The 27,022-nt window shown below is 39.3% G+C and overlaps 1 protein-coding gene across 1 annotated transcript in view; it reads left to right on the top strand.

Annotated features, from left to right (window-relative positions):
- Positions 1 to 7,012: 7,012 nt before the first annotated feature.
- The window catches only part of UPP2 (uridine phosphorylase 2), a 51,697-nt gene continuing 31,687 nt past the window's right edge, over positions 7,013 to 27,022 (top strand). The window contains exons 1-4 of the mRNA XM_006872046.1: positions 7,013 to 7,077; positions 13,082 to 13,199; positions 22,099 to 22,257; positions 26,663 to 26,777. Of these exons, the coding sequence (XP_006872108.1) occupies positions 7,016 to 7,077; positions 13,082 to 13,199; positions 22,099 to 22,257; positions 26,663 to 26,777 (454 nt within the window). The 5' untranslated portion in view covers positions 7,013 to 7,015. The remainder of the gene's footprint in view (positions 7,078 to 13,081; positions 13,200 to 22,098; positions 22,258 to 26,662; positions 26,778 to 27,022) is intronic.

Below are 27,022 nucleotides of genomic sequence, written 5' to 3'. Positions count from 1 at the left end.
AAAAAAAAAAGTATTCAAGATGTTAGTACCCTGTGGATCCTGAAAGATATATTTCATTGTTTTGTATTTCTGAACCTCATGTACATTAGCAAATTTTACAACATAATCATGCTCATGGCAAAGGCTTGGTCTGTCACTCCCTCTGTACGATCTCACCTAAGATAGAATGAGATCTGTATTCAGCACAATTGTGGAGGAAAAAGACTCCAAAGAAGAGCCATATAAACATTGTGATATTTATAGTAGGAATACTACATTCCCTTATTGTTTATAATTTTTGCTATGCTCTTTTTTTCCTCTCTGTGCACTTGAATTTTTTCATAGACCATTTCCCCATCTATGGTGTCCTGGTGTGGCTGTAGGATAAGCACTAGACTACTAACTGTAAGGTCTGTAGTTTAAATCCACCAGCTGTTCCTCAGAAACTCTATACAGAATCGTTATGATAACTTGATGGCAGTTAACAACCGTCCTGAAGAATAGGATTTGGGGTAGAAAATTAGGATTCTTTCAATAGGGATTTTGAATCCCTAGACTGGTGGCACAGTGGGTCAAACATTGGCCTGCTAACTGCAAGGTCATCTGTTCAAACCCATCAGCCCCTCTGCAAGAGAAAGATGAGACTGTTCCCATCAATATTTATAGTCTTGGAACTGCTAAGGAGCATTTCTATTTTGTCACTATGATTCAGTATTGACTCCATGGCAATGGGTAAGTGATGCATTCTTAGGAAAATAAGGATTTTAGCAATTAGGATTAATGCAATTAGCCCTGGTGTCGTAGGTTAAGAATTGAACTGCTAACTGCAAGGCTCAAGCCCACTAGTCCTTCTGCAAGGGAAAGATAAGGCTGTCTGCTCCTGCAAAGTCTCTGTAGGATAAGCACTGGACTTCTAACCACAAGTCGGTGGCAAAAACCCACCAGTCACACTTTGGAAACCCTAAACAGGATTGCTATGAGTCGGAACTGGCTCAGTGACGTTAACAACAACAGCATGAGTCAGAATCAACTTATGGCAGTAGAATGCTTTCATTAACACATTAAAACCTGAATCTGTGGACTTAAACATTGATATTACTAGAAGGCAGAGGAATTCAGGATATGATATAAAGAGAGTTCACATCAGGCAGGGAGAAGAAGTCCAAAGAGAACCAACAGCATTTTCTAATTATGAGAGTAAGAGAGCAAGGGAAATAAGATGAGAAGATCAAATCAGAGTTCTTAGACACAAAGCGTTCCTTCAGGATAGAATTTGATAAAGAGACATGCTATGTTAATGTCTAACTATGACTAGGTCATCCTGAGAACACCAAAGGCAGGGTCTGCGTTGGTGATGGAGCTACGACAAGCAATAAATCTCCATAAGAAGCTCCATACACAGTTCAGGTCCACATGCAACCCAGTGTGGGGAGCACACTAGTGATGGAGAGAGGGATTTGGAAAGAACCAGCCATCACAACAACCCCCAAACTTACTGCCATTGAATCACTTCCAACTTAGAGAAACTCTCTATAGGGTTTCCAAGACTATAAGTAGTCAGCTTTGTGCGTCTTCAAAGATTTAAAGCCTTGGAAACAGGGTTGCTGTGAGTTGGAACCCACTCGACAGCACTAAGCAGCAACAACAAATAATATACTGACTGGACTGAAAAAAGTGCACCTTCAAACTTATATTTCATTAAAATTCCAGTACATGGTAAATAAATCATTTTAAAATAAATCTTGCAATGGTCTTGTGAACACCACTATTAAACTGCATTGCTTAGTAAAAGGGTCAGATGTCGATTCATTAAATGTAAATGTAAATATATATTACAGTAAGTGTAACCTTATTTTGGAGTCCTGGTGTGGTGCTGGGGGCTAATGCATCAGACTGCAAAGTCAGTGTGAACTGCAAGGTCGGTCATTCAAGCTCACCAGCTGCTCCTTGGAAACCCTATACAGGGTTGCTATGGGTCAGAATCGACTCTATGGCATATGGCACTTCACAACAACAACCTTATTTTGGCTTTTCTTCCTTTTTTTTTTTTTTTTTTTTAATACCAGAAATTTCAAAACTGAAAGCCATCAAGATCCCCTCTGTATTGCTCTGGTGTAAATACTTGACAATAAAATCAATATATTGCTATTAAGAGTTCCCTAAATGTATCTGTTTTCTCTGCATTTTCCACACTCTTCCCTGGGCCAGGAGCACAGTTCCTCATACTCACCTTATCCCCTCCTTCAACAATGTTTTCCAGGACCACTTTCTTTTTCAAGACTCAGCCTGGAAGCCCTGTCTAGGTCTGTGTCTGTCCTCTGAGCTTTCCGTGTGCCGTCCTATTCTTTAGCACTCTCTCTTCCCCATCAAAATGTGCACTCTGTTGGTGCAGACATCATCCATCTCATCTTTGTTGTGTCCTAAGGATTTAGCACAATAGCTGGCACATGGAAGCTACCTAGACCTTAACAACAAGGTTCTGGGAACTCTAAACTCCCAGCTATGCCCCTCCCCAAAGTGACAGGGCCCCAGTGTATGGTATCAATTCTACAGGTGTAAGTCTCATCAATTGTGTAGAAAGCAGGCCAACTGGGGAGATAACAGCCAGTTCGGCTCTAGGGCTCTGATTCCTCTTCTCTAACACTAGAGATTTGGGGGCAAAATGAAGCCACATAGAAAATTGTCATGGGAGTGAGAAAATTCAAATTTTGGCACTGTAGAGGGACTCTGGAAAATGAAGGGTTTACCTCAGGCTAAACACTATGGTATAGGGAATTGGTGGGGTTGCTACAAGGCCCCACTGATCATATGGCTGTGTTCAGTCATGCACTCGACCTAGCACACAGATTTTGTTCATAAAACACCCAGCAAATCATCTGGAGTTTGACTTGTGTGCTCCAGCAGACATGCTCTAGTAACCGAAATCTTTCCTGTGCCCATCCAGGTTATTGACCACAGGCAGGACAGCTGATCAAATAAATACTATTAAAAAACAACCTACTTTAGGAGGAGGATCAAGTCTAAACTGGGAGATTAACTTAATACTGCCCAGAAGACACTCATTAATACTCTGTTTCATAGGTTCTGCTAGATGATTCTGCAGTTTCACCAAATGACGACCACTTGCCTTAATGTCCAGGGGAGCTATTAGATGGGATTCATAAATCTTAGTTGGTTCTATCTGCACCGTTAGTGATACAGATCATTGGCTGATAGCCTTTGCACTGGAAGGAGATGTGTTAATTTGCCTAATTAATTGCCGAGAGTCATTAATTATTCAACACTTATCTAATTAGCTAACACTTGCACCTATCAGAACCAGAGGCAAATGCCAGATTGGAATTTGGTGGTCCTCCACATTATGCCCTAAAATAAATCAATGGATACTGTATGGAATACAAAAACAGAAGTGTGAAGGTCCCAGTGATAGTGAGTACAGATGTAGAGGATGTATATAGTCTCTGGTTGGTGGTGTGGTGTGGTGATATAGGATAAACACTGGACCACAAGGTCAGTTTGAACTACAAGTTCAGAGGTTAAAATCCATCAACTGCTTCTCTGAAACCTTATACCAGGTTGTTATTGTTATGAGTCCGAATCTACTTGATGGCACTTAGCAACAACAATGGTTGCTGGACCAACTTTAGGTGTTATTGTTAAGTGCTGTTGAGTTGATTCTTATAGCAAATTTGTATAGGGTTTCCAAGGAGCCACTGGTGGCTTTGAACACCTGACCTTGTGGTTAGCAGTCCATTGCTTGCCCTACAGTGCTATGCCATGGCTCTAAAACTTGAGATAAAAGACCTAGATATTATTATAAACTCCAAATTGGAACTTCTGTCCCAAGTTACAACAGTGACACACATGTTTGGCTTCACGGTGCTTCATAGTTGTTGCTTTCTCCAAGATAAAGTTCCTGTGGTTATTTGGAAATTTCAGGCCAAGTCACAATTGTCTATTTGGTGGTGGCAGTTCAACTATTTGTGCTACACGGATTCCTCAACATGGAGTTCACTATTCTCTTTTCTTCTCAAATTGTAGACTTTGCTAGTTGGCCAAGATATCTTGATGGGGTCCACCATGTAATTTGTAGAGATTGTGAAGACTGACTATCACCAGGACCAAGAAGATCTTTTAACAAAGACCCTATGAAATATATGAGCTTTTGATCCTTGACTATTGTATACATTCTTAAGGAGAAATCAAAGCACATTATGAAATACCATGTATTTGATGTTGATTGGATACTTATGAACATTTTTGGACCTGATTATATGGAAGTCATGAGAATAATGTCCTTAAAGCTCTAACCAGAATAGAACATCACCTGACTCCCTTGGGCATGGAGGCAAAAAGGAACAGGATGAAATTCTGCCAAAGTATCAAGGATTTTCTCTCCCAAATATGCAATGTAACAAGCAGCAAAAGTAGGGAATTCTTGGATTTCTTTTTTTCTCTAAGTAATATTATATTATCCTTTCAGTAAAGATATACACAGGGATTTATTCAACCATTTCGGAACAGTGACATCCATTACCTTCTTCACCATGTATGAACATTCTCATTATTTCCTTTTTGGTTGTTCCTTTTGAATTCATGGATTTCTTGAGACATTGTGTTTTCTGAAAATATTAACCTGTATTTGATATTCCATCTCCCTTGATCCTCTGTGATGGTTAAGGATGTGGTTGGACCATTAGTCTCTGTGGTTTGGAAAGCAATATAGAAGGCTGTTATGATGTAGTCATCTGCCATGAAGAGATCATATATTATCAATCATTTCCATGGTGAGCTCAGCTATGAGCAGCCAATCAGTTGAAAGGACTTCCAAAATATAAGGAGATTCTGGAAAAGCTCTTTTGCTTTTTACTAGATTTGCATCTGACTCAGAACCTCTAGACAGGGTCGCTATGCATAGGAATGGACTCAATGGCACTTAACAAGAGTATCATCATATAGTTTCTGGTTATTTGAACTTGAGCAAACAGCCTGCCATATTGCTTGCCTATCCTGGGATTCCTTAGCTTTTGCAGGCTGAGAATCAGCAGTTTGCCATCTTACCTGCCAACTTTGTATTCATCCACCTTCTCAGTAAATAATTTGCCCTCTGACCCGCCAATCTTGAGTATTCAACCCTGCAGCTACTTGAGTCCAGAGAAATCTCCAGACTGACTTCTGACACCCAGACTTAAATTTGCCATGCTTTGTGCTGGACTGCAAGGTCGGTTTGAATCACAAGGTTGGCAGTTCAAGCTTACCAGTCACTCCTTGGAAACCCTATACAGGGTCGCTATGAATCGAAAGTGACTCAACAGCACTTAACAACAGCAACAACAACAACTGGTATCATGCTGTAGGATAAACACTGTATTGCTCACCACAGGTTTGGTGCTTCAAACCCACCAGCTGCTCCTTGGAAATCCTATACAGGGTCACTGTGAGTTGGAACTGACAGGATAGTATTTCAACAACAACTGCATGAGCCATTCTCTTTCTATCTCTTTATCTATCTATATATATGCGTGTGTGTGTGTTGTTATTGTTAAGTGCTGTTGAGTCAGTTCCAATCCATAGTGAGCCTGTATAGAGTTTCCGAACCTCCGATCTTGCAGTTCAAGCTGACTTTACAGTCTAGCGCATTAACCCACAGCGCCACACAAGGACTCTACAACTATATATATATATTTTTGTTTTGTTTTGTTTTGTTTGTTTGTTTTTGTTGTTGAGTGTTTGGTTCCAACTCATAATGACCCTGAATAGGGTTTCTGAGGAATGACTGGTGAGTTTGAACCACTGATCCTGTGGTACAAACTACCCTTGCAGTCCAGCATATCAGCATATTTACCCATAGTGCCACGCCAGGACTTCCAAACACATAGAGACCCTGTAGAGGTCTGTAATTCTTTATGCGAGTAGAAAAGCTTCATCTTTCTCCAACAGAAGAGCTGGTAGTTTCAAACTTTTGACCTTCAGGTTAGAAGTCCAGCTCATAAGCACTATGCTACCAGAGCATATCAGCATATGAATATATATAAATATATATAGGAGTCGTGGTGTGGCACTGGAGGATAAGCACTTGGCCACAAGGTTGGTTTGAACTGAAAGGTTGGCAGTTCAAATTCATCAGCCATGCTTGGAAACCCTATGTAGGGTCATTATGAATCAGAACTGACTCTATGGCACTAAACAACAAAAACAAAATATATACGTATATATTGTTGAAATTTACATAGGTATGTACCTATGTAAATGTCACCAGTTTAGCTTCTCTAAAGAACCTAGCCTAAGACACCCCAGAAAGCTGATTCAGTGGATTTTACAGGCAGGGTTAGGGTTCAGCCAAATGAAGAGGTCCTGGGAAAGAAGTACTGTTTAATTTTCAGAACTCTTGTGTGAACTTGGATGGTCAAAGTTCAGATGAAGAGGTTTTCTGACGTCCTGACTATGGATGTTTTCCTCGGTTGTGATCACAAATAATTAAAACAATTTGGCTGGAGGTAGAGCGGGAGTGGGAAATGAAATGTTTGGGAACTGAAAGTTCTCATGTGCACTGGATGCATTTTTGATAGAACCTAGTGGAATTGTTACAGAAACCAACAGAGGGCTTGTATCCATGTACAGCTGTCTCAAAGCACATATGTCTGTGTGTTACACCAGACCGTGCTGGGACAAAGGCCAGATGTAAGGGAAAGGTGCTGTGATCAACAGTTAACCTGCCAACCAACTTGGTCAAAGAGAAAGGATGCCACACCTTCAAAGGGAGCCTGTCTTCTGGGGAAGAGCTGCTATGAGAGCTAAACAATAGTATAAAAGACCATGTCTGCAGAGGAAGGAGAACATTTTTAGTTGATAAGGGAATTTTATTGATAAAGGAATAATTCCATTATTAATTTCTGAAGAAAGTATGAGCTTAAAGGAAATATATTATTCAACTTGGAACTGAACTATTATGATTAGGTCTATAATGTGATCGCACATCATAATATTTCTCTTTTCATCCATCAATTTAAGAGCAACTGTCTACTTTATAGAAAGTATGGCTTCGATTTTACCACCATCCAATAAATCCATGAGGTCTGACAGAAATGCATATGTTGGGTGAGTATTTTTGAATTTTTCATTTGTTTTGATCACATGGGTGTTACTTGATCTTTGTATTGAGTGCTCAGAATATGAACCTCCATAGCTATGTAAATTTCTTAAGTTTAGAGGTATATAGTTGGAACAGAGCTCATAATACAAAACAAAATTTTAAAATGCAAAATTTCTTCCCAGTGGCATTTTCATTTCTTGTTTCTTGGGTTTGAACTCATCTAAGAAAGCAAAACAAAGAAAAACAGAAACAACATACCAACCAATCCACATGAGTGAACAAATTCAAAGTTCAGCTTGAAATTCACTGTGGAGTTCAGCTTTTAATTAGAGGACCATGGGCAATATCTGAGAAATAATTAAAGGGGCTACCAGTACCAGCTGTTCCCCGGGAGAAAGATGAGGCTTTCTGCTCCCGTAAAGATTTACAGCCTCGGAAACCCTGCACAGGGTCGCTATGAGTCGGAACCGACTCCACCGCACACAACAACAACAACCAGTACCTAGGGAGAATGTGCTATGTTGTAGTCCATTGTGAAGTGATTTTACATGCCTTGTGATGTACTTTACATAGATTTCACTTCTAAAATACTGTATATGCCATTCAATTCAGGGATAGACATAAATCTGCAGAAGCTGTCTGCAAACTTAGTTCCAAATCTGCCCCAGATTCAAAGACTATAGTCTTTAGGAGCATTAATCTTTAGGAGGTTTTTTTCTAAGTTCCCCCTGATTCACTGAGAGTTGTCTGAAATGGCTTGCTTAGTACCTCCATCATGTCAGGCTTTCAAAAAAAGCTCCAGTTACCTATCCTAACTAGAGGTAGCTTCCAATTGTATTCATTTTCTTCAAGGACACCAAGGAGAGAGAAAAAAAGAAAATATATGTAAAGGTAGTTGTTGTTGTTGTTAAGTGCCGTCGAGTCGGTTCCGACCCATAGCGACCCTGAACAGGGTTTCCGAGGCTGTAAATCTTTACGGGAACAGAAAGCTTCATCTTGCTCCCGCGGAATAGCTGACCTTGTGGTTCTCAGCCCGATTCGTAACCACTACGCTACCAGAACTCCTCATATAAAGGTAGAGGTAATGGTAAAATTAGTCCTGGAGTGGCACTGTGGGTTAATGTGAACTGCAAGGTAGGCGGTTCAAGCTCACCAGCCGCTTCTTGGAAACCCTATACAGGGTCTCTATGGGTTAGAACCAACTCGACGGCACTTACCAACAATAGTAGTAAAATGGAAATTGTTTTTCAGCCAGGACTTTTCTTTCATTACCAATATTTAATATCAGCCATGCTGTGTAACTATAACCAATACAATACAAATGTTGTTATTGCCGTCAAGTTGGTTCTAACTCCCAGTGACCCTTACAAGGTTTCTGAGGAGCCGCTGGTAGGTTTGAAATGTCGACCTTGCTGTTCAAACCAAACTTGTGGCCCAGTGTTTATCCTACAGTGGCACACCAGGACTCCAAAAACAGTTGTGAAATGCCGTCGAGTCAATTCTGACCCATAGTGACCCTGTATAGGGTTTCCAAGGAGCAGCTGGTGAACTTGAACCATTGACCTTGCAGTTCAAAGGGCTTTGCAGTCTGGCGCATTAACCCACAGCTCCAATACAGTAGAACACAGTTAATAACCTGCGTTGGTTTGAAAACTGCTTCTTGAAGATAGGAACAATGGAGTGTGCTGATGATTTAAAAATAACAAGGCCTAGGTCACCTTGACCAAGTGAATCAGAATTTCTAGGAGTAGGGCCAAGGTATCATTCCTTTTAAAGTACCCCAGATGATTTTGATACGAGTAGTTAGATTTTAGAATTACTGGAATAGATTAATGAGGCTCTTTTATAGCATAATGATTCTTCGATTGAGTTGGGAATCCATAGGAAATCTCTGAATCATAAAAAAAGTTTTGTCAGAGTGAATGGAGTTGGAAGATGTAATAGGAGTTGGAAGAGAAAGTGGTTGTCAGGCTTCTCAAACTTCAATGCACAAGTACAATACAGAATACACATTTCAATTCAGTATGTTGGGAGAGTGGTCTGAGAGTTTGCAGGTACAACAAACTCCCAGGTGATGCCAATGCTACTTAACAAGGAACTATGGGTAAATGCTTAGTTACCTCTTACAAAAGAAGAAAGGAAGTGTCCTTTTTTTTCAGAAGCTGAGGCTTATTCTGAAGTAGTAAACATCATGTTGTTGTTAGGTGTCATTGAGTCAATTTAAATTCATTTTGACTGCATGCATAGAGTTGAAGGCTCCCCATAGGTGCTGTAGGATAAGCACTGGACTTCGAAGTCAGTTTGAACCTTAAGGTCAGTGGTTCAAACCCACCAGTTGCTACTCAGAAACCCTATACAGCATCACCATGCTATACAACTGACTCTCAACAACAACAAGATTTACACAAAGAGATGATCATGTCGTTCTCCTGTGGAGCTGAGTATACTTGAACTACCAACCTTTTGGTTAATAGCTGAGTGATTAGCCAATGTGCCACTTGGTCTCCTTGTGTTATTAGAATGTTGTTGTTGTTGCTGTTAGGTGCCATCGAGTCGGTACCGACTCATAGCAACCCTATGCACAACTGGGCCAAGCTCACAATGGTTGCCATGCTTGAGTCAATCGATGCTGCCATTTTGCCAGTCTATCTCACTAGGGGCCTTCCTCTTTTTCTCTGACCCTCCACTTTACCAAATATGATATCCTTCTCCAGTGACTAGTCCCTCCTGACAATATGTCTGAAGTACGAGAGACGAAATTTGGCCATCCTGGCCTCCAAGGAGCACTCTGGCTGCACTTCTTCCAACACAGATTTGTTGGTTCTTTTGGAAGCTCATGGTACTTTCAATATTCTTCTCCAACACCATAACTCATAAGCATCAATTCTTCTATGGTCTTCCTTATTCACTGTCCAACTTTCACAAGCATATGAGGCTATTGAAAATACCATGGCTTGGGTCAGGTGCACCTTAGTCCTCAAGCTGAGATCTTTTCTCTTCAACACTTTAAAAAGGTCTTGTGCATCAGATTTGCTTAATGCAATATGTCGTTTGATTTCTTGACTGCTGCTTCCATGAGTGTTGATGGTTGATCCAAGAAGAATGAAGTCCTTAACAACTTCAATTTTTTCTCCATTGATAAAAATGTAGTTTATTGGTCCAATGGTGAGGATTTTTGTTTTCTTAACATTGAGATGTAATCCATACTGAAGGCTGTGGTCTTTGATCTTTATCAGTAAGTATTTTAAGTCCTCTTCACTTTCAGCAAGCAAGGTTGTATCACCTGCATATCTCAGGTTGTTAATGAGTCTTTCTCCAATCCTGAAGCCGTGTTTTTCTTTATTTAACCCAGCTTCTCGGATTATTTGCTCAGCATACGTGTTGAATAAGTAAAGTAAAAGAATACAACCCTGTTGTGCACCTTTCCTAATTTTAAACCATTCAGTGTTCCGGTGTTCTCTTTGAACAACTGCCTCTTAGTCCACGTACAGATTCCTCAGAAGCACAATTAAGTGTTCCGTATACTCATACTTCACAATGTTGTCCATAGCTTGTCATGATCCACACAATCAAAAACATTATTATTAGCATAGGATGGTTTATTTCTTAAACAAAGAATGGCCATTAACTAATTAATAATCTATTATCCTGAATGTTTTTTCAGAAGGAAATTAATGTTATACCTGTTCTATTTCCTGTACAATTTTGCATGATGCTTTCCTGTGTTTACAAAATTGGGACTTTTACCTTTTTAGTACCTCTTTTGCTAGGCAATTTAGGTTCACTTCTTGTTAATCAAGCTTTTTGTTGAACATTTCTTTTCTAACCCTATTTCTTCAAAACTCTGGACTTACTCATTCTCTCATGTCTTTATCTACCAACAACCAATCTCTTACTTCTAGCTTCCTACTCTGCTCTCTACTTCCACCACATCATCCTGCAGCATTTGTTTCTTAATTAAAATCTTCTAATGAAACAAACTATGAACTCTCTATATTGATAAAGGTACACTACAACTACTTAAAAATATCAGTGACATTATACCAATACAAGTTTGATTTTTGCTCAGTCTTCCCAAGGTTAATGGAGTGAAGGGACGTCCACTCCAAGTAGGCATTCAGGAACTCAGAGACTTTCATCTCGTGGCTCCGTCACCATCTGCATTTCACCAACATATAAGCAAAAAGAGAATTAAAGAATCGTGTTTCAGTGAGCTATTGGTTTTTAGGTGTTCCAGATTTAGAAGTAAAAACATCACTTCCACCCACATTCATTATCCAGAATTCAGCCACATGACCTCCCCGTATTGCAAGGGAAACTGGGATAGGTAAGGTGCCCAGGAGGAAAATGAATTGGATTTTGGTGAACATACAGCATTGTGCCACACCCTACTTTTTCTGGTGATCTCGGTAAAATACTGTTTTCCAGGTTCCCAGTGTTAGGAGGTGTAATAATGTCCATTGAGCATCAGGTATGATACAAACATTATTTCATTTAGGCCTCACCTTGGTCCTGCAAAGCAGTTATAATTTTTACTATACCCATGTTATAGATGTTGTACTATTTATTGACTAAGCTCGGACTCACAATGACCCTATGTACAACAGAATGAAACACTGCCCGGTCCTGGGCCATCTTCACAATAGTTATGCTTGACCCCATTGCTGCTGCCACTGTGCCATTCCATCTCCTTGGAGGCCTTCTTCTTTTTCATTGACTCTTCACTTTATCCAGCATGATGTCCCTCTCTAGGGACTGGTTCTTCCTGATAACATGACTGAAGTATGAGAGATGAAGTCTCACCATTCTGGTTTCTAAAGAGCATTCTGACTATACTTCTTCCAATATATATTTGTTTGTTCTTCTGACAGTCCATGGTACTTTTAATATCCTTCACCAAATACCATGATTCAAATACATCAATTCTTCCATGATCTCCTTTATTCATTGTCCAACTTTCACATGCATATGAGGCAATTGAAAATACCATGACTTGGATCAGGCTCAGCCTAGTTCTTAAACTGGTATCTTTACTCTTGAACACTTTAAAGATATCTGGTGCTGCAGATTTGCCTAAAGCAATACGTCATTTGATTTCTTGGCAATTGCTTCTATGAATGTTGATTGTGGATTCAAGCAAAATGAAGTCTTTGACAACTACTCCAATCTTTTTTCTATGTACCAGAATGTTATTTATTTATCCAGTTATGAAGATTTTTGTTATCTTTTCATTGAAACGTAATCCATACTGAAGACTATAGTCTTTGATTTCCATCTGTGTTTTAAATCCTCTCCACTTCCAGCAAACAAGGTTGTATAATCTGCAGACCACAGGTTGTTAATGAGAAAACAAAGGTATCAAATTACTTAGCCAAGGTTATACAACTAATGTGTGTATGTGTGGGGGTGGGTGGGGGGAGGGTGTGTGAATGTGTAGTCTGATTCCAGAAGCCAGTAGCTTGTTACACTGGTTACTATGCAAAGAGAAATAGCCATTAAGATCAAACAGAACTGAATAGAAATGACTGTTCTGCCATTTACTGTATACTTAAGAAAGTTTCTCAACTTCTGAATGTCTCAGTTTCTTTCATTTTAAATTGAAATATTACTGCTAGTTACCTAAGTATCCCTGGAAGTCGGCAGTTCAAACCCACCAGTTGCTCCTATGAAACCCTATTCAGGGTAGTTGGAACACACACAATGGCACATAACAACAAAGTATCCCTGGTGGCATAGTAGGTTATGTGTTGGGCTGCCAACCGCAAGGTCAACTGTTTGAATCCATCTTTGATTTACAGCCCTGAAAATCCCATGTAGGGTCACTATGAGTGAGAATCTAGTCAGTGGCAATCGAATGGTTATGGGTATAAATTTAGTCATCTATTGATTGTATAGGGTTTTCATAACTTAACACTATGTTTGGCACATAATATACGTATAGACTAATATATTTTCTCTTTTGTGTGTTTTTCTTTAAATTTCTTTATATTCTCTAACATTTTTTTCCAGGAAAAGGTTTGTTCATGTTAAAAATCCTTACCTGGATTCTATGGATGAAGACATTCTCTATCACTTTGCTTTAGGAACAAAAACACACAACTTACCAGCGATGTTTGGGGATGTAAAGGTAAAAGTATTTCTAACCTTAGGAAAAATTACTGAGTTTCATTTGTTGATTATTTTTCTTACCATCCAACATAGACTTTATAATTTTGCCTGGAGATATGTCTGAGTTCCTAATAGGAACAAAAGCCACACCCATTTGCTGGAACAATTTAGAATTTGGGTGGGCATCATGAATAATCATGTTCACTCCAACAATATAGAAAGGCTCCCAAACCAAATCTAATATACACATGATTATTTTGCTGCTCTGGTCCCTGGAGATAAATACGATTTTATTGAAAATACTCCTGGGTGTTCAGAGACATTGGGAATTCAATATGCTTTACAGAAGTTTATTATTTAATATCTAAATTACAGCAAAAACTCACTATTTCTTATTAGAGATAAAATAACTGTCAACAAAACAATATTGTATTATTTAACTTCCTGAAAAATAATATATTACCATACTATATCATTATACAATATATCATGATATTAAGATTTTTGCTATTTAATAAGAAAATTGTTTGTATAATACTGCTAGAAAATTGCAGATACGTATTATTTATTTTATTATAAATATATTTTTAAATTTTAAAAGGTTTCATCATTTAAAATGGAAAAATATAAAAAAGGACAAGTTTTTTAATAAACAAATGTAGTCCATCGTCCTACCACCTAAATATAAACACCATCAATCATTTTCCTCCCGTCCTTTGTAATGAATAGATTGTTAAACAGTTCTAATTATATTACTTCGTGTAGTGTATTTTCTATTTGACTTTATGTCATGAGCATTTCCCCATATTATTACATTTCCTTTGAAACACGTTATTTATGATGTCAAGTGACTATACCATACACTACATGCATAGTGTAGGGTTGACTTTTATGTGAGAGTAGTTTCTATTATGAGCAGCATTCAAATATTTTTGCACAGTATTATGTGAATAATTCTTCACATTTAGGACTATTTGTTTAGGATGATTCACATAAATAGTCAAAGGAAATGAGCATTTTGAAGAACTTTTGTTTTCTAAAGGGCCTTTGCCTATTTATAACCCCACTAACTGAGAACTGTACAGTTTTCATCAGACTTAATTCACTTCTTTAGCAATTGTAAAAGCAACAGCAACAAAAAATTTTTCACATCCACCATCTCTAAATATTCACACTGGCAGTTTTACATAAATTAGGCAGACATTCATTTCCTTTATGCAACAAACAGACTAAATTCATAGGGATCAAATGGGGTTATAGTGACAACATACAAAAGTGGACCAAGTTCTTCCAAGTCTAATTGCCCATGCTCTTGTCTACTTCACTACATAAACTCTTAGCATCATAGTAACTCAGATGGTCCATAAATTGTGAGGGAAGAGTTGAAGAAAAGAGAAAAGGAGGATGAAGAGATTATTCAAAAGAAGTAGAGGAGACAAAGAAGGAAGAAAGGAAGGAAGGAGAGGGAATGAGGAAAGGAAGAAGGAAAGAAAAGAGATTCCTTTAGAACATTCACCAGTTATAGGTGCTAAATTACCTCCTCTCCTAGGGAACAAAGTCTGAGGGTATGAACTGATTTCCTGGCAGCAATATTACCCACCTATTTCTCTACCCACCTCCAGACTGACACTTCTTATCTTTTGGTGGCCTCTTTCCATCTTTGGTTTCATCTTTTCCTACTGAAGTTTATGCTCTGAGAGTCATTAATCAAGGCTTTGCATATATCATACATATATAAAGACTATCTTTGTTATTCATTAACCAGATTTCACCCGAATTCAAATTTTAAGATTAGGATTCATGCTGCATAATGATTTCCCCAGGACTTTTATCTGCAATGACTTTTAAAGACTTGGAATATATTTCTGAGACAAAAAGTGCTCTATTATCTACATTTAAAGTATTTGTCTTTTCTTCTATCTCTTCCACCATTTATAAAGTGCTTTCTGTGTATCAGGTTTTGTAGTAGGCAGATTCGTGTGGAATATCATACTCAATCACCATAGCAATTCAGGTTGTTAGTTACAATCTCCAGATGAAGAAACTGAGGCTCAAACATAGATGAAGTTTGTAGATATAGAAATGATATTTATATATCCATCAGTAATAGCTACAACACAGCTGGTAAATGAAGGAGCTGAGATTAGACCTTAGGTGTCTCTATTGAAAACAAAACAAAACAAAAAAGCAAAACACCACCACTATATTTGCTTGTTTCTGGGAAATCATTGGAAAGGATTGTTTTGTGTTGGAGCTGTAAGTAGTGACACTTATACTTCTGTTTCTTTCTCATACTCACACATGCATACACCATTGTCTCATTTCTGTTACAATTAGGCTTTAATCTCTCTGCCTGGCTAGGTTATCTTTAGCAATGCCTGTCATAACCTCTGTCCAACATTGTAAGCTCACCACCTACCTAGCTGTGGAAGCCTTTACTAGATTCTCTCTCTCTCGCTCTTTTTTTTTTTTTTTTAAGTTTTTTATTGTAAATTGAATGATATTGTACATGGGAGAACAGCAGTTTTGCATTTATCATTTCAATGTAATAATTACAAGCTCCTCCGTGCATCATCATCATTCAACAGTATTCCCTTTGGGTTTTTTTTTAACCTGCCTCCTGGTCACCAGCACCTGGCCACCAGCACACAACCTTTCTCTTTCCATGAGTCTAGAGTCCTCAGCTGCTCTCTCTCCACGCCCTCATCTCTGTCTCCAGCTCTGGTGTCACTGTTTCTCTGGATAGGGTCCCATATTCTGCTTGTGCTCTTCTGCCTTGATGGTCCTAGGGGCCTCTGTTTCTGGACTGTAAGATTAACTACTACTCCATTTTTGTTATAAAGCTTCTACCTTTACAGCTGCGACAGTCGCAATTAGTCATGATAACAATTACTCACTATTGAATGATAAGAATCTTATCCCCATCTCTTTTCACCAGACCCATTTAGACAAGAGGAATACTACACAGTGGGTATTCTACCTTCCCCTCACACTCTGAAACTCAACTCCCTCTTGAAAACTTGTAAGCCAGCTACTTCATGTCTTTATAGCCCCTCCCATTTTAGGTAGTCAGTGTCTAAGTTGCCCATCCCTATCTACCCTGTGTACAGAGGGGATAGAATTGTACACAGTTGATGTGTAGACTCCTTCCCCCTCAGTTGATATTTTGAGCTGCTACCTCTATAAATATAGGTCAAGTTCATCAAATTGTAGCAATTTACACTTGTTTCCTTTATCAATATATATATTATCTTCCTTTAGTCAAGTTCTAATGATCAAGCCATTGAAGCTAGATTGGATGGGTATTATCTACAAGTTTGGGCACTCTTGTGCATCTCCCCTGATTTCATATCAGCTGAATGCTTCACTCTCAGCTCTAGCTCTCTGTGGCTATGTCCTTGTCCAGGGGCTCATATGTTCCCAAGTCTCACCACACATTGGACCAACCAGCCCTTCCTCTTCTCTCTCTCATCTTCAGGTCAAAGGGAATCTATGGAATATGGTCGAACACGGCCCATGTCTTCATTGCTGCCTTTCCCCCTCTTCCACTCACCAGGTGACCAACATGGTCACAAGCAAGCTTACATGCATGCTCATGTGTTCCCTTTGAGTTTCAGTTTTAGAAGGGGATTTGTCCTGAAAGGACTTGATTGCTTGCCTTGATGGCTCCCAGTGAACACCTTGCTTGTTCTTATAGTAGCCAATCAGACTGCCATTTTTGTTTTGGAGTTTTCCTGCTGGTCTTTTTTTTTTTTTTTTTAAAGAAGTATCTTCTGTTCCTCTACCTCTTCCAGGCTGATATGCTTTTATTTTCAAGTGGGAATGTACCACCTCAGAAGGTTCCACATGGGGCTCTAGATTTTCTTTTGTATAAAACACATTCTCTGATTTAGAGCCTAATTTGTCCAACTAGAGAGCAAGTCTACTGATAGGCCACTTTGACAAATAGGTAGCAAAGTGGGTAGGGAAGGGAGGTAGGATGTGAAGCAGCCAATATAGTTCCAAATGCATGTAAGTGGCCATTTAACCTAAACTAGGATTCTCTAGAGGAAGCAGATAAAGCCTGGTCTGTATTTACAGATAATTTTCTCAGAAACTAGCCTTCACAAACCAGTTTCTTATCTTTGAGTGAGAACATGCTAGCTTCAGTTTCTTGACTTCCTTAACTTCCTTAGTACTTCTGTTTAAACATAGAGAGGACAGAATCCACCAATATCTGGAAACTCTGTCGCATCTTTAAAGAGATGATAATTGCTATTAATAACTACTATTATCTTCAAAAGAAAAAACAAAAAACTCTGAGTGTATAAAGTTTGGACCTGACAACCACTCCTAATTGCTCTTACTATATTTTTAAATACCATTCACTTGACACTTTGTGATACTATGGTGGCTTGTGTGTTACTGTGATGCCGGAAGCTATGCATGACGCCAGTGTTTTAAATACCCACAGGTTCAGCCATGGTGAACACATCTCAGTGAACTGGACGGTGTTTCGTTCTGTTACAAATAGGGTCGATGTGACTTGGTGTTGACTCGACAGCACCTAACAACAATCTATTTTTAAAGCTTTTGCTAGATGTTACCCCCAAATTTCAGTGACTTAACATAATGTAAATTTACAGGAGGGCTTCAAAAAGTTCACAGAAAATTCCGATGTTTTCAAATGTCATTTTTTTCATGAAATTTTTGAAGTCTCCTTACGTGTCTCACTCACATTAATAGAGAGCTGGTATTCCTGGTCAATGGATGGCTCTCCTCCAAGTGGTAATTCAGAAACCCAAGCTTCCCACCTTCTCACTTTGCCACCTTCAGCGAGTGACTTGCAAAGTTTTCCTGATGTCAACACCCAACCAGTAGACAGGAGAAGAGTATATGTAGGACCACCAGTGGGAGATTCCTATGAACTAAGATTGGTAGTGGTACCTATAACATTCTACTGGCTGCAACTCAGCCACGTGGCCTAGTGTGGTGCTGTAGGATCAGGTCTGGACTGTTAATTACAAGGTCAATGGTTTGAACTCAACAGCTGGTCCTTGGAAACCCTATACAGGGTTGCCATGATTCGGAATGGATTCCCTTAAAACAATTAAAAGGAAAGTAAAGTGTTCCCAGAAAGAGAGGAAAACTGTTTCTTACTTTCTCCATTTCTTAACAAAGCGCTAAATTTTAAGATCATTTGCAAGATCATTAACTGGCAGTCTTCAATCTTTTCCTAGACTCATTGAATCAAATTGACTCAGAGAGTCTACAGGAAATAGTAGAACTGCTCTATAAGGTTCCTGAGACAGATTGCTTCATCTTTGTTTTAAAGCTAGTGGGTTTGAATTGTTGACTAAATTAATGGTGGTGGTGGTGGTGGTTATGTGCCGTGGAGTCGGTTCCGACTCATTGTGACCCTGGATAGGTTTTCTGAGGCTGTAAATCTTTATGGGAGCAGAAAGCCTTATCTTTCTCCCGTGGAACCGCTGGTAGTTTTGAACTGCTGACCTTGAGATTAGCAGCTCAATTCATAACCACTACGCTAACTTTTTTAAGACACTAATAATTAAGAGTCTGTTCTAGCTATCACTGAGCTAAGTCCTTAATATTTCTTTTGATGCCTCTAATCCCTCTCCAATGTATTTCTGTCTTCCTTGATAGAAGTAGGATAAATGATAAGCTTGTTTGGGACATTAATCACAATAAATGATACTAAAGACAAAGTTATGCTAGTTGGTGGTCTTTAGTTTTGTTTTATTTTTCATTAAGGTGGCCAGACTGGAAATCACATCTAGAATTGATGTTCAGTAAGCCTGATTTAGAAATAAGGCTTCAAGAACTAAGCTGCTCTGTCTGTATAGATCATCTTTATGTCTCCAGAAGTGTTCAGAAATTTCTGTTGATTACAGCAATATCTATAGTTCAAAGAAGAATTAAAACCACAAACTATTCTAACATCTGTTTCGGTTTTATGGTCAATCTGAATAGTTGTAGTTTACATTAATTGGTACCACACAATAAGGTTATTTTCAAACTACTGTACATTGAAGGGGAGAAAGAAGCTTCCTTGTACTTAGATCTTACATCAAATTTTAACTATTAATACAACTGGAGAAAAAATTGATGAATAATCAATAATCATTTTTAAAACCCATCTTACACCCTGGTCTAATCTTCGTTGCTCCCCAGCCTTCATCATTGGCCTCTATTGCAGATTTGTTTTAAAAATCAACTTTAGGCCCCATCAGAGAGACTCATAAGAAGCACAGAATAGTCAATAATGAGGGTGTAAGAGAAGCAGAGGGTCTGGATAAAAGTATAATTACATCCCATAATTGAAAATGAATGTGGCACAGGCATTATTTTAAAATGGAAACAGAATGCATCATCATGTAATCAGACCACCCACTAGTTATATTATTTATTCACTTGTGAATGGAAGATCTTACTTTACAATCTTATTTGGATATTTCCTTATATATTTTTTTTTGTCCTTGTGAGGGATGGTGCCAGGCCGGCCCTCCATTGGATCCTTCGTCCAATGCTGCCCACATCAGTCAGGCAGTGCCACCACCTTTGCTTTACTCCACAACATGAGCTAGCTTCATTTGTACTCAATTCTGCATTACAGCAGCAAAACCAAGTTCAAAAACAGGGCCAGTACATTGCTGTAATAGACTGTTAACATTTGTTGAACACTTGGAATGTGCTTGGCTCTGTGCAATGTTCTTTGCCATAAACAATCCCATTTCATCCTTACAAAACCCTTTGAGGTTTTTCCTGTTATAGAGATGATGATTCGAAACACACAGATATTGAATGTGTGGCATTGAGCAAGTTACTTATTCAGCAGTGGTGTTGGAATTCAATGCCAGTTTTGTTGTTGTTAGGTGCTGGCATAGTAAGTACCTAACAACAGTATTGTCTGATTGAAAATAGTCTATATTTGTCCATTTCAGTTCAATAATGCTGACAATGTTGATCTTTATGCTTTCTATCTAACTTTGAACAACTCCCAGTTTTCCTAGATTCATAGTATATTTAGTATATTCCACATTCCAATTATTGTTGGATGTTTACACTGTATTTTTCTCATTTTGAGTGGTGCCACCACTCGTCTGTCAGTTTGTCATGCTGCGTGGTTTGCATGTTGCTGTGATGCTAGAAGCTATGTCACCAGTATTTCAAATACCAGCAGTTTCATGCATGGTGGACAGGTTGTAGTGGAGCTTCTAGATTAAGAGAAAAGGATCTGGCAGGCAACTTCTGAAAAATTATCCTCTGAAATCCTTATGAATAGCAGCAGAGAGTGTCTGATACAGTACTGGAAGATGAACCTCTCAGGTTGAGGGTGCTCAAAATATGACTGGGGAAGAGCTGCCTCCTTAAAGTAGGAGTTGATGTGGGTGGATTAATGATGTGGGCAAAACTTTCATGACCTTCATTAGCTGATTTGGCATGACTCAAAGCCAGGTTTCCCTAAACTCAAAGGAAAGACCCTTAACCACTACAATGCTTTTCTTCTCGGATTTAATGGCTCTTCAGATTCCGGGCACTTTGCCACTTGCCTGAGAAGTCAGTTCATGAGTGGCGCCCCTCTGTGGGTTGTGTTGTCATCCTAGGCTTCTGTCTGCTGTCACTCAACCATTACTGACCTTAGGTGCTCACTGGCTGGCAGCTCATTCATGACATTATGAGACCACTTGTCATTTCCCTCTCATCCCTCCAGCAGATATACTTCCAACAGGCTATTGCCCGAACAGTGACCGGCCAGTTTTATTTCATTAGATTAAAGTCACCTTTGACTATAACACCTATCCAGTTCCCAAAATGTCAAAATGTGAAAAAACTTAAAACTTTTACAATTGATGAAGTGTGGTGAATTGATGTTGAGGACTTGTTCCAAGCTTCCTTTTCAATGAAAACTTAGATCTTGGCAGAATTCCTTAAAAGTGTTAAGTTAATACAGCACATTTTGCAATAAAAACTTATGGTTGGTGATGTTGAATCAGAAAACATCTAAAATTGGTAGTTCTCCTTTTGATCGCATGCTCCTTACATTTTGTTTCCTCAGTACCAATTAACTTATGGCCACAGAGTTGATTTTGACTCATAGTAACCCTGTAAGGCAAAGTAGAAACACTCCTTAGGGTTTTGGAGACTGTACACTTTACCATAGTAGACAATCTGCTCTTTCTCCCACAAAGTGGCTGATGAATTTAAACTTCTGATCTTGTGTCTATACCATCAGGACTCCTTCATGTCTTTGGTGGTGTTAAGTGCTGTCTAGTTGATTCCAACTCAGAGTGACCCTATATAGGGTTTCTGAGGAGCAGCTGGTAGATTTGAATCACCAACTTTGTGGTTAGCACACTTGTGCTTATCCTATAGTGCCACACCATGTCTGTTGTTATTGTTGTTGTTAAGTGCTGTCGAGTCGGTGCCTACCCTTAGCGACCCTATATAGGGTTTCTAAGGAGTGACTGGTGAGCTTGAACCACTGAACTTGCAGTTCAAACGGCTTTGCAGTCTGGCGCATTAATCCACAGCGCCACACCAGGACGCTGTAGTACTTGAAGATTAGGTATACATCCTGCTGATGTTCAACAGTAGGTTGTCTACATCAGCTTAAGATGCTCACTGATGCTCACTGCAAACAAAAACACCAGGAAACATCTACTTAAATAACATTAAAAAAACTTATTTTGATTTTGTGATAATCTTTTTTTTTTTTTTTTACTAATTTGGTAAAGTACATGTTGACTAATTTAGCATCTGGTTATCTTGTTTGTAGGTGAATGATGAAAATTGACTAACTCATGAACATGATCCATAATACATACTGAAAACTAACATAAAAACATTCAAGTTGAAAGCCGACCCTTGGTCCTTAATTCCAATTATTATGGCAGGTCATTGTTTGTTTTTATCAACAGTTTGTCTGTGTTGGTGGAAGCCCTAACAGAATGAAAGCATTTGCATTGTTTATACACAAGGAGCTTGGATATGAGGAGAGTGGAGAAGAAATAAAAGACATCTGTGCTGAGACTGACAGATATTGTATGTACAAAATTGGTCCTGTGCTCTCCATCAGTGTAAGTACTTAATTGTTGCAGTTTAGCAAGTCATCACCAAGCTAGAGAAAAAGGGAAGACTTCTTCATGTAGGAGTTCTTTTCCACTCTTGCTTTACGCTTACGCAAGTAGACTAAATGGCCAGGTAGAACATTCACCATTGGAAAAAGTCCTAGGGGCAGAGCATAGCATTCAATGTCACCTTAGTTTATTAGTTACCACTTAGCTATTCAAGTGAAGGGAAAAACGTCAACGTACACACATTCTCTCTTTAGTTTGTAACTGATTAACTCACCAGTCATTTTCTTTCTTTTACCCCTGAAATGACTTGCGGAGTATTAAGTTTTTAATATACATGGGCCAGTTTTCAGTCATGCCAAAGTGGTACCGTTTAAGCTCACTGAGAAACTGCTAATGTGTTTGCTAGGAGCTCTTGCGGAGTGCTCTCCTGCATTTATAATATGTTAGCAGGTCTGGACACACACAGTGCCCTAAGACAAAATGAAAGTGGAATTATTTGCATTTTAGGGAACATGCAGACCATTTCCCAAGTGGACTCAAGGTACGTACAGTTGTTGTTAAGTGCCATTGAGTCGGTTCTGACCCATAGCGACCCTGTATAGGGTTTCTGAGGAGCAGCTAGCTGGTGAGCTTTAACTGCTGGCCTTTTAGTTCAAACTGACTTTGCAGTCCAGCACATTAACCAACAATGCCACACCAGGACTCCAGGTTCAATTGTTGTTGTTGTTGTTAGGTGGCATCAAATCGGTACCGACTCATAGCGACCTTATGCACAGCAGAACGAAACAATGCCGGATCCTGGGCCAACCTCACTACAAGCATGGCAGGTAAAATTAGAAAGGTGTATACATATGTACGGAGTCCTGATGTGGTGCTGAGGGTTAAAGCGCCAGACTGCAAAGCTGTTTGAATTGCAAGGTCAGCGGTTCAAGCTCACCAGTCACTCCTTGGAAACTCTATACCGGGTCACTATGGGTTGGAACCGACTTGACACTTAACAGCAACAGCAGCATACATACATACAGTTTGCTTTCTAAACTTGCCTCTGAGTTGCTGTTGTACTGTGGAGTCAGTTCTCATCCTTAGCTACCACATATGGGATTTCCGAGGAGCAGCTGATGGGTTTGAACTGCCAACCTTGTGGCTAGCAGTCCAGTGTTTATCCTACAGAGCCAGAGTAGAACGTCTGTCTCTCGGTACAGGCCTATATGTCTAAGCAACTACTCTAAGCTTCTCACACACTACAGCTCTCCATAGGGGCAGGAATTCCCTGGCTAGGAATGTCAGTGGACAGGGAAAAAATCAACTGCAGAGGCAGGACCATTCTAATGACCTGAGTTATAAGTGGCTCCTATGCCAGGGAATAATCACATCTTACAACAACTTATTAATTCTTGATAATGGAGAGATAGGAGCTCTGGTAGCGTAGTGGTTATGAATCTGGCTGCGAACCACAAGGTCAGCAGTTCGAAACCACCAGCTGTTCCGCCGGAGAAAGATGAGGCTTTCTGCTCCCGTAAAGATTTACAGCCTTGGAAACCCTGTTCAGGGTCGCTATGGGTCAGAACCGACTCGATGGCACTTAACAACAACAACAACAATGGAGAGATGCAAGTCATAGCTAGAAGGGTGGGGCTGTTGTTGTTAAGTGTTGTAGGGTTGGTTCCTACTCATAGCGATCCTGTTTAGGGTTTCCTAGGATTGGCTGGTGAGTTTGAACTACCAACCTTGTGGTTCAAGTGACCTTTCAGTCTAATGTTTATCGTACAGCGCCACACCAGGAAAAACTATGGCATGCAAATGAGGCAGCTAAACTCATCTTCCCTCTATGCCAAAAAAGCCTGAAGCCTACTTTTAGCTAAAATGAGAGAATCCTTTTTTTTTTTTATTCACTTGTTCATTCAATAAACTATTATAGAATGTCTACATTAGAAGGAAACTGAATATCCTTTGGTCTTGGACGAACTTGTCTTAGTAACTTTTGTTTGACTTTTATACTATAACTATTTGTCCTTTTGTGAGCAGTCTAAATGCATAAGGACAAAAAATAAGGTTTATAAAATTTTAAAGCTACTATAAATATGTAATAAAACTCCAGATTACAACATAAAAACAGCCATAGACTGATCTTGCTGTCCTGTGAGGAAAAAGAGCTGAAATATATATCATACCCAGAGGTCAGTCAGTAAATACCTACTTAAGTAACTGACTTTGATTTTGTGATTATATTTTTCTTTACTGACTAACTTAATACATCAAACTTTGCATCTGAATGCCTTATTCATAGATTAACAGTAAAAATAAACTTGTCAGGAAGGGGCATCACTATGTAGGCAGAGGATTTCCAACTGGGGTTCTTTCTGGAAATTCTTCATCTTCAGTTGCTGCTGAGTTATATGTGTGTGTGTGTTTGAGAGAGAGAGAGAAAGTGGGGTGGAGACTGACTTTAGTTGAAATAAAAATATTCAAAGTCATTTATTATTTTATCAACATGATAATCATAAATCTAACAAATGTTTGATTTAGAAGGAACCTAATATATTAAATAATAGTTCATTCTCTTAATTTACAATTGAGGAAAATGAGACTCAGAGAGTTTACTCATTAGTGACTAAGCAAGTGTCAAAGCCCCGGACGTATTCATCTTGGGCACACAAAGATATATGGTTGATTCCTGATGCCAGGAGGATTGCAATGAATTAAGAAGGCAAGGTGTGTACAATGAGAATGAAAATGAGGAATGCAGAGATTTCCAGTTTCCATAGTACAGATTGTTGATGGTGAGGAGAAGGGAACTCAGTTTTCCAGATTGTTAATGGTAGAGTCAGTGGCAGGCATCACCTAACTGCCATGATACTCCTGGTGCTTTTCTGCACACAGAGTCTCTGTAACCAAGAGTAGGATACAAGTATATTGAAACTGCATTAAAGGAACACATTTGACTCTCTGCTGTTCTGTTATGAATGAAGTTGTCACCAATTGTAAATGCATCTCTAACTACTACAGTTCTGCCCCAGCATGGAGGATCTTTCTGGAGAGTTATTAGAACATAGTGCAACTATTCCAAACCAAAAACCAAACCAATTGCCATCAAGTTGATGTTGACTCATAATGACCCTATATAGGGTTCCCTAGACTAAATCTTTATGGGAGCAAACAGTTTCATATTTCTGACTAAATCTTTATGGGAGCAAACAGTTTCATATTTCTCCCAATGAGTGACTCTGAGTTTGAACTGATCTTGCCCAATACCTAACCCATAGGTTACCAGTACTCCTTTCATACAACCATTGTTGTTGTTAAGTGCTGCCCAGTTGGTTCCAACTAAGCAGCCCTGTAGAAAGTTTCTGGGGAGTGGTGGGTGAGTCTGAACTACTGACCTTGTAGTTAGTGGTCTAGTGCTTATCCTACAGCACCACACCAGAACTCCATTCCAACCATGACTGTTGTTGTTAAGTGCCATAGAGTCAGTTCCAATTCATAGCAATCCTATATAGGGCTTCCAAGGGAGCAGCTAATGGGTTTGAACCACTGACCTTGGGTTAGTTGTCCAGTGCTTGTCCTACAGCACTCCACCAGGACTACATTATTGTTATGCGCTGTCGAGTCAGTTCTAGCTCATAATGACCCTGTATAGGGTTTTCGAAGAGTGACTGGTGAGTTTGAAATGCCAATCTTGAGGTTCATACTGGCCTTTGCAGTCCAGCACATTTCCTGCAACACCATACTAAGACTTCCAGCACTCACTAAATCCTCTAGTCTGTTCATCCCAATTGGAGTGACTGATTCTACTGTTGTAAATGCTGAAGAAACCAGGGTTAAGGCCATGAGTTTTAGCAACCTAACTTTACTTACACATTCAGAATAAGCTCCAAAATGTTAGGTGTGGGAGTAACTCGTAACTTTACCCTAGTACCTTTCTGGGCCAGCACAGATTTAGCAGCAAGTGAACAGGCAGAATGAGAGTGATGAGATAGATTTTTGAGTGTATTTAATCTAGTGGTAAAAAACTAGTAGTGGCATGGCTGTCAAACTTAAATTTCCTCAGAATCAAGTCATTCTTGCAAACAATTTTTCTCCCTCAAAAAATATCATCCTAGAGAGCCCTTTGGAAAGATGAGAAATGACACTACCCTGACATACCTGAACACTGGACCCTCCTCACTTTCTGCTCCTGACGATGAGGCTGAGAGATGCTTCTCTCTTAGCCTTGCAGATGGACACATCTATCAGCATTGTCCTGTAGGCATCAGTTAGAGATGACTTACATTTTCCTCAGCACTTAATCTTAAATTACCATGCAAATTTATCCAAAATCTGTTAACTTATAATAAAGGAAGAAAATATGTCCTGTGCATGTATCAGTTTTCGAGATGTATAATGGTTTTCCCCTTTCTCTCCACAGCATGGCATGGGCGTCCCCTCCATTTCTATTATGCTTCATGAACTCATCAAATTACTTTACCATGCTCGGTGCTGTGATGTTACCATTATCCGAATTGGTACATCTGGGGGAATAGGTGAGATGGATGGATTTCTACCATTTAAACTGAGTGATTCTGGCATACACATAACTGATAAACTCAGAACCCAGCAGAAATTTAATGGACTCTACCCATGTTACCAAGGAGCTCTGGTAGCATAGTGGTTACAAATCGGGCTGCTAATCTCATGGTCAGCAGTTTGAAACTACCAGCTGTTCCATGGGAGAAAGATGAGGCTTTTTGCTCCCATAAAGATTTACAACCTCGGAAACACTGTACAG

Source organism: Chrysochloris asiatica, unplaced genomic scaffold, assembly GCF_000296735.1.
Source record: "Chrysochloris asiatica unplaced genomic scaffold, ChrAsi1.0 scaffold00181, whole genome shotgun sequence".
In the NCBI taxonomy this organism is placed as follows: Eukaryota; Metazoa; Chordata; class Mammalia; order Afrosoricida; family Chrysochloridae; genus Chrysochloris; species Chrysochloris asiatica.
Note: the sequence above shows the minus strand (reverse complement) of the source record. Positions and strands in the feature narration are given on the sequence as shown.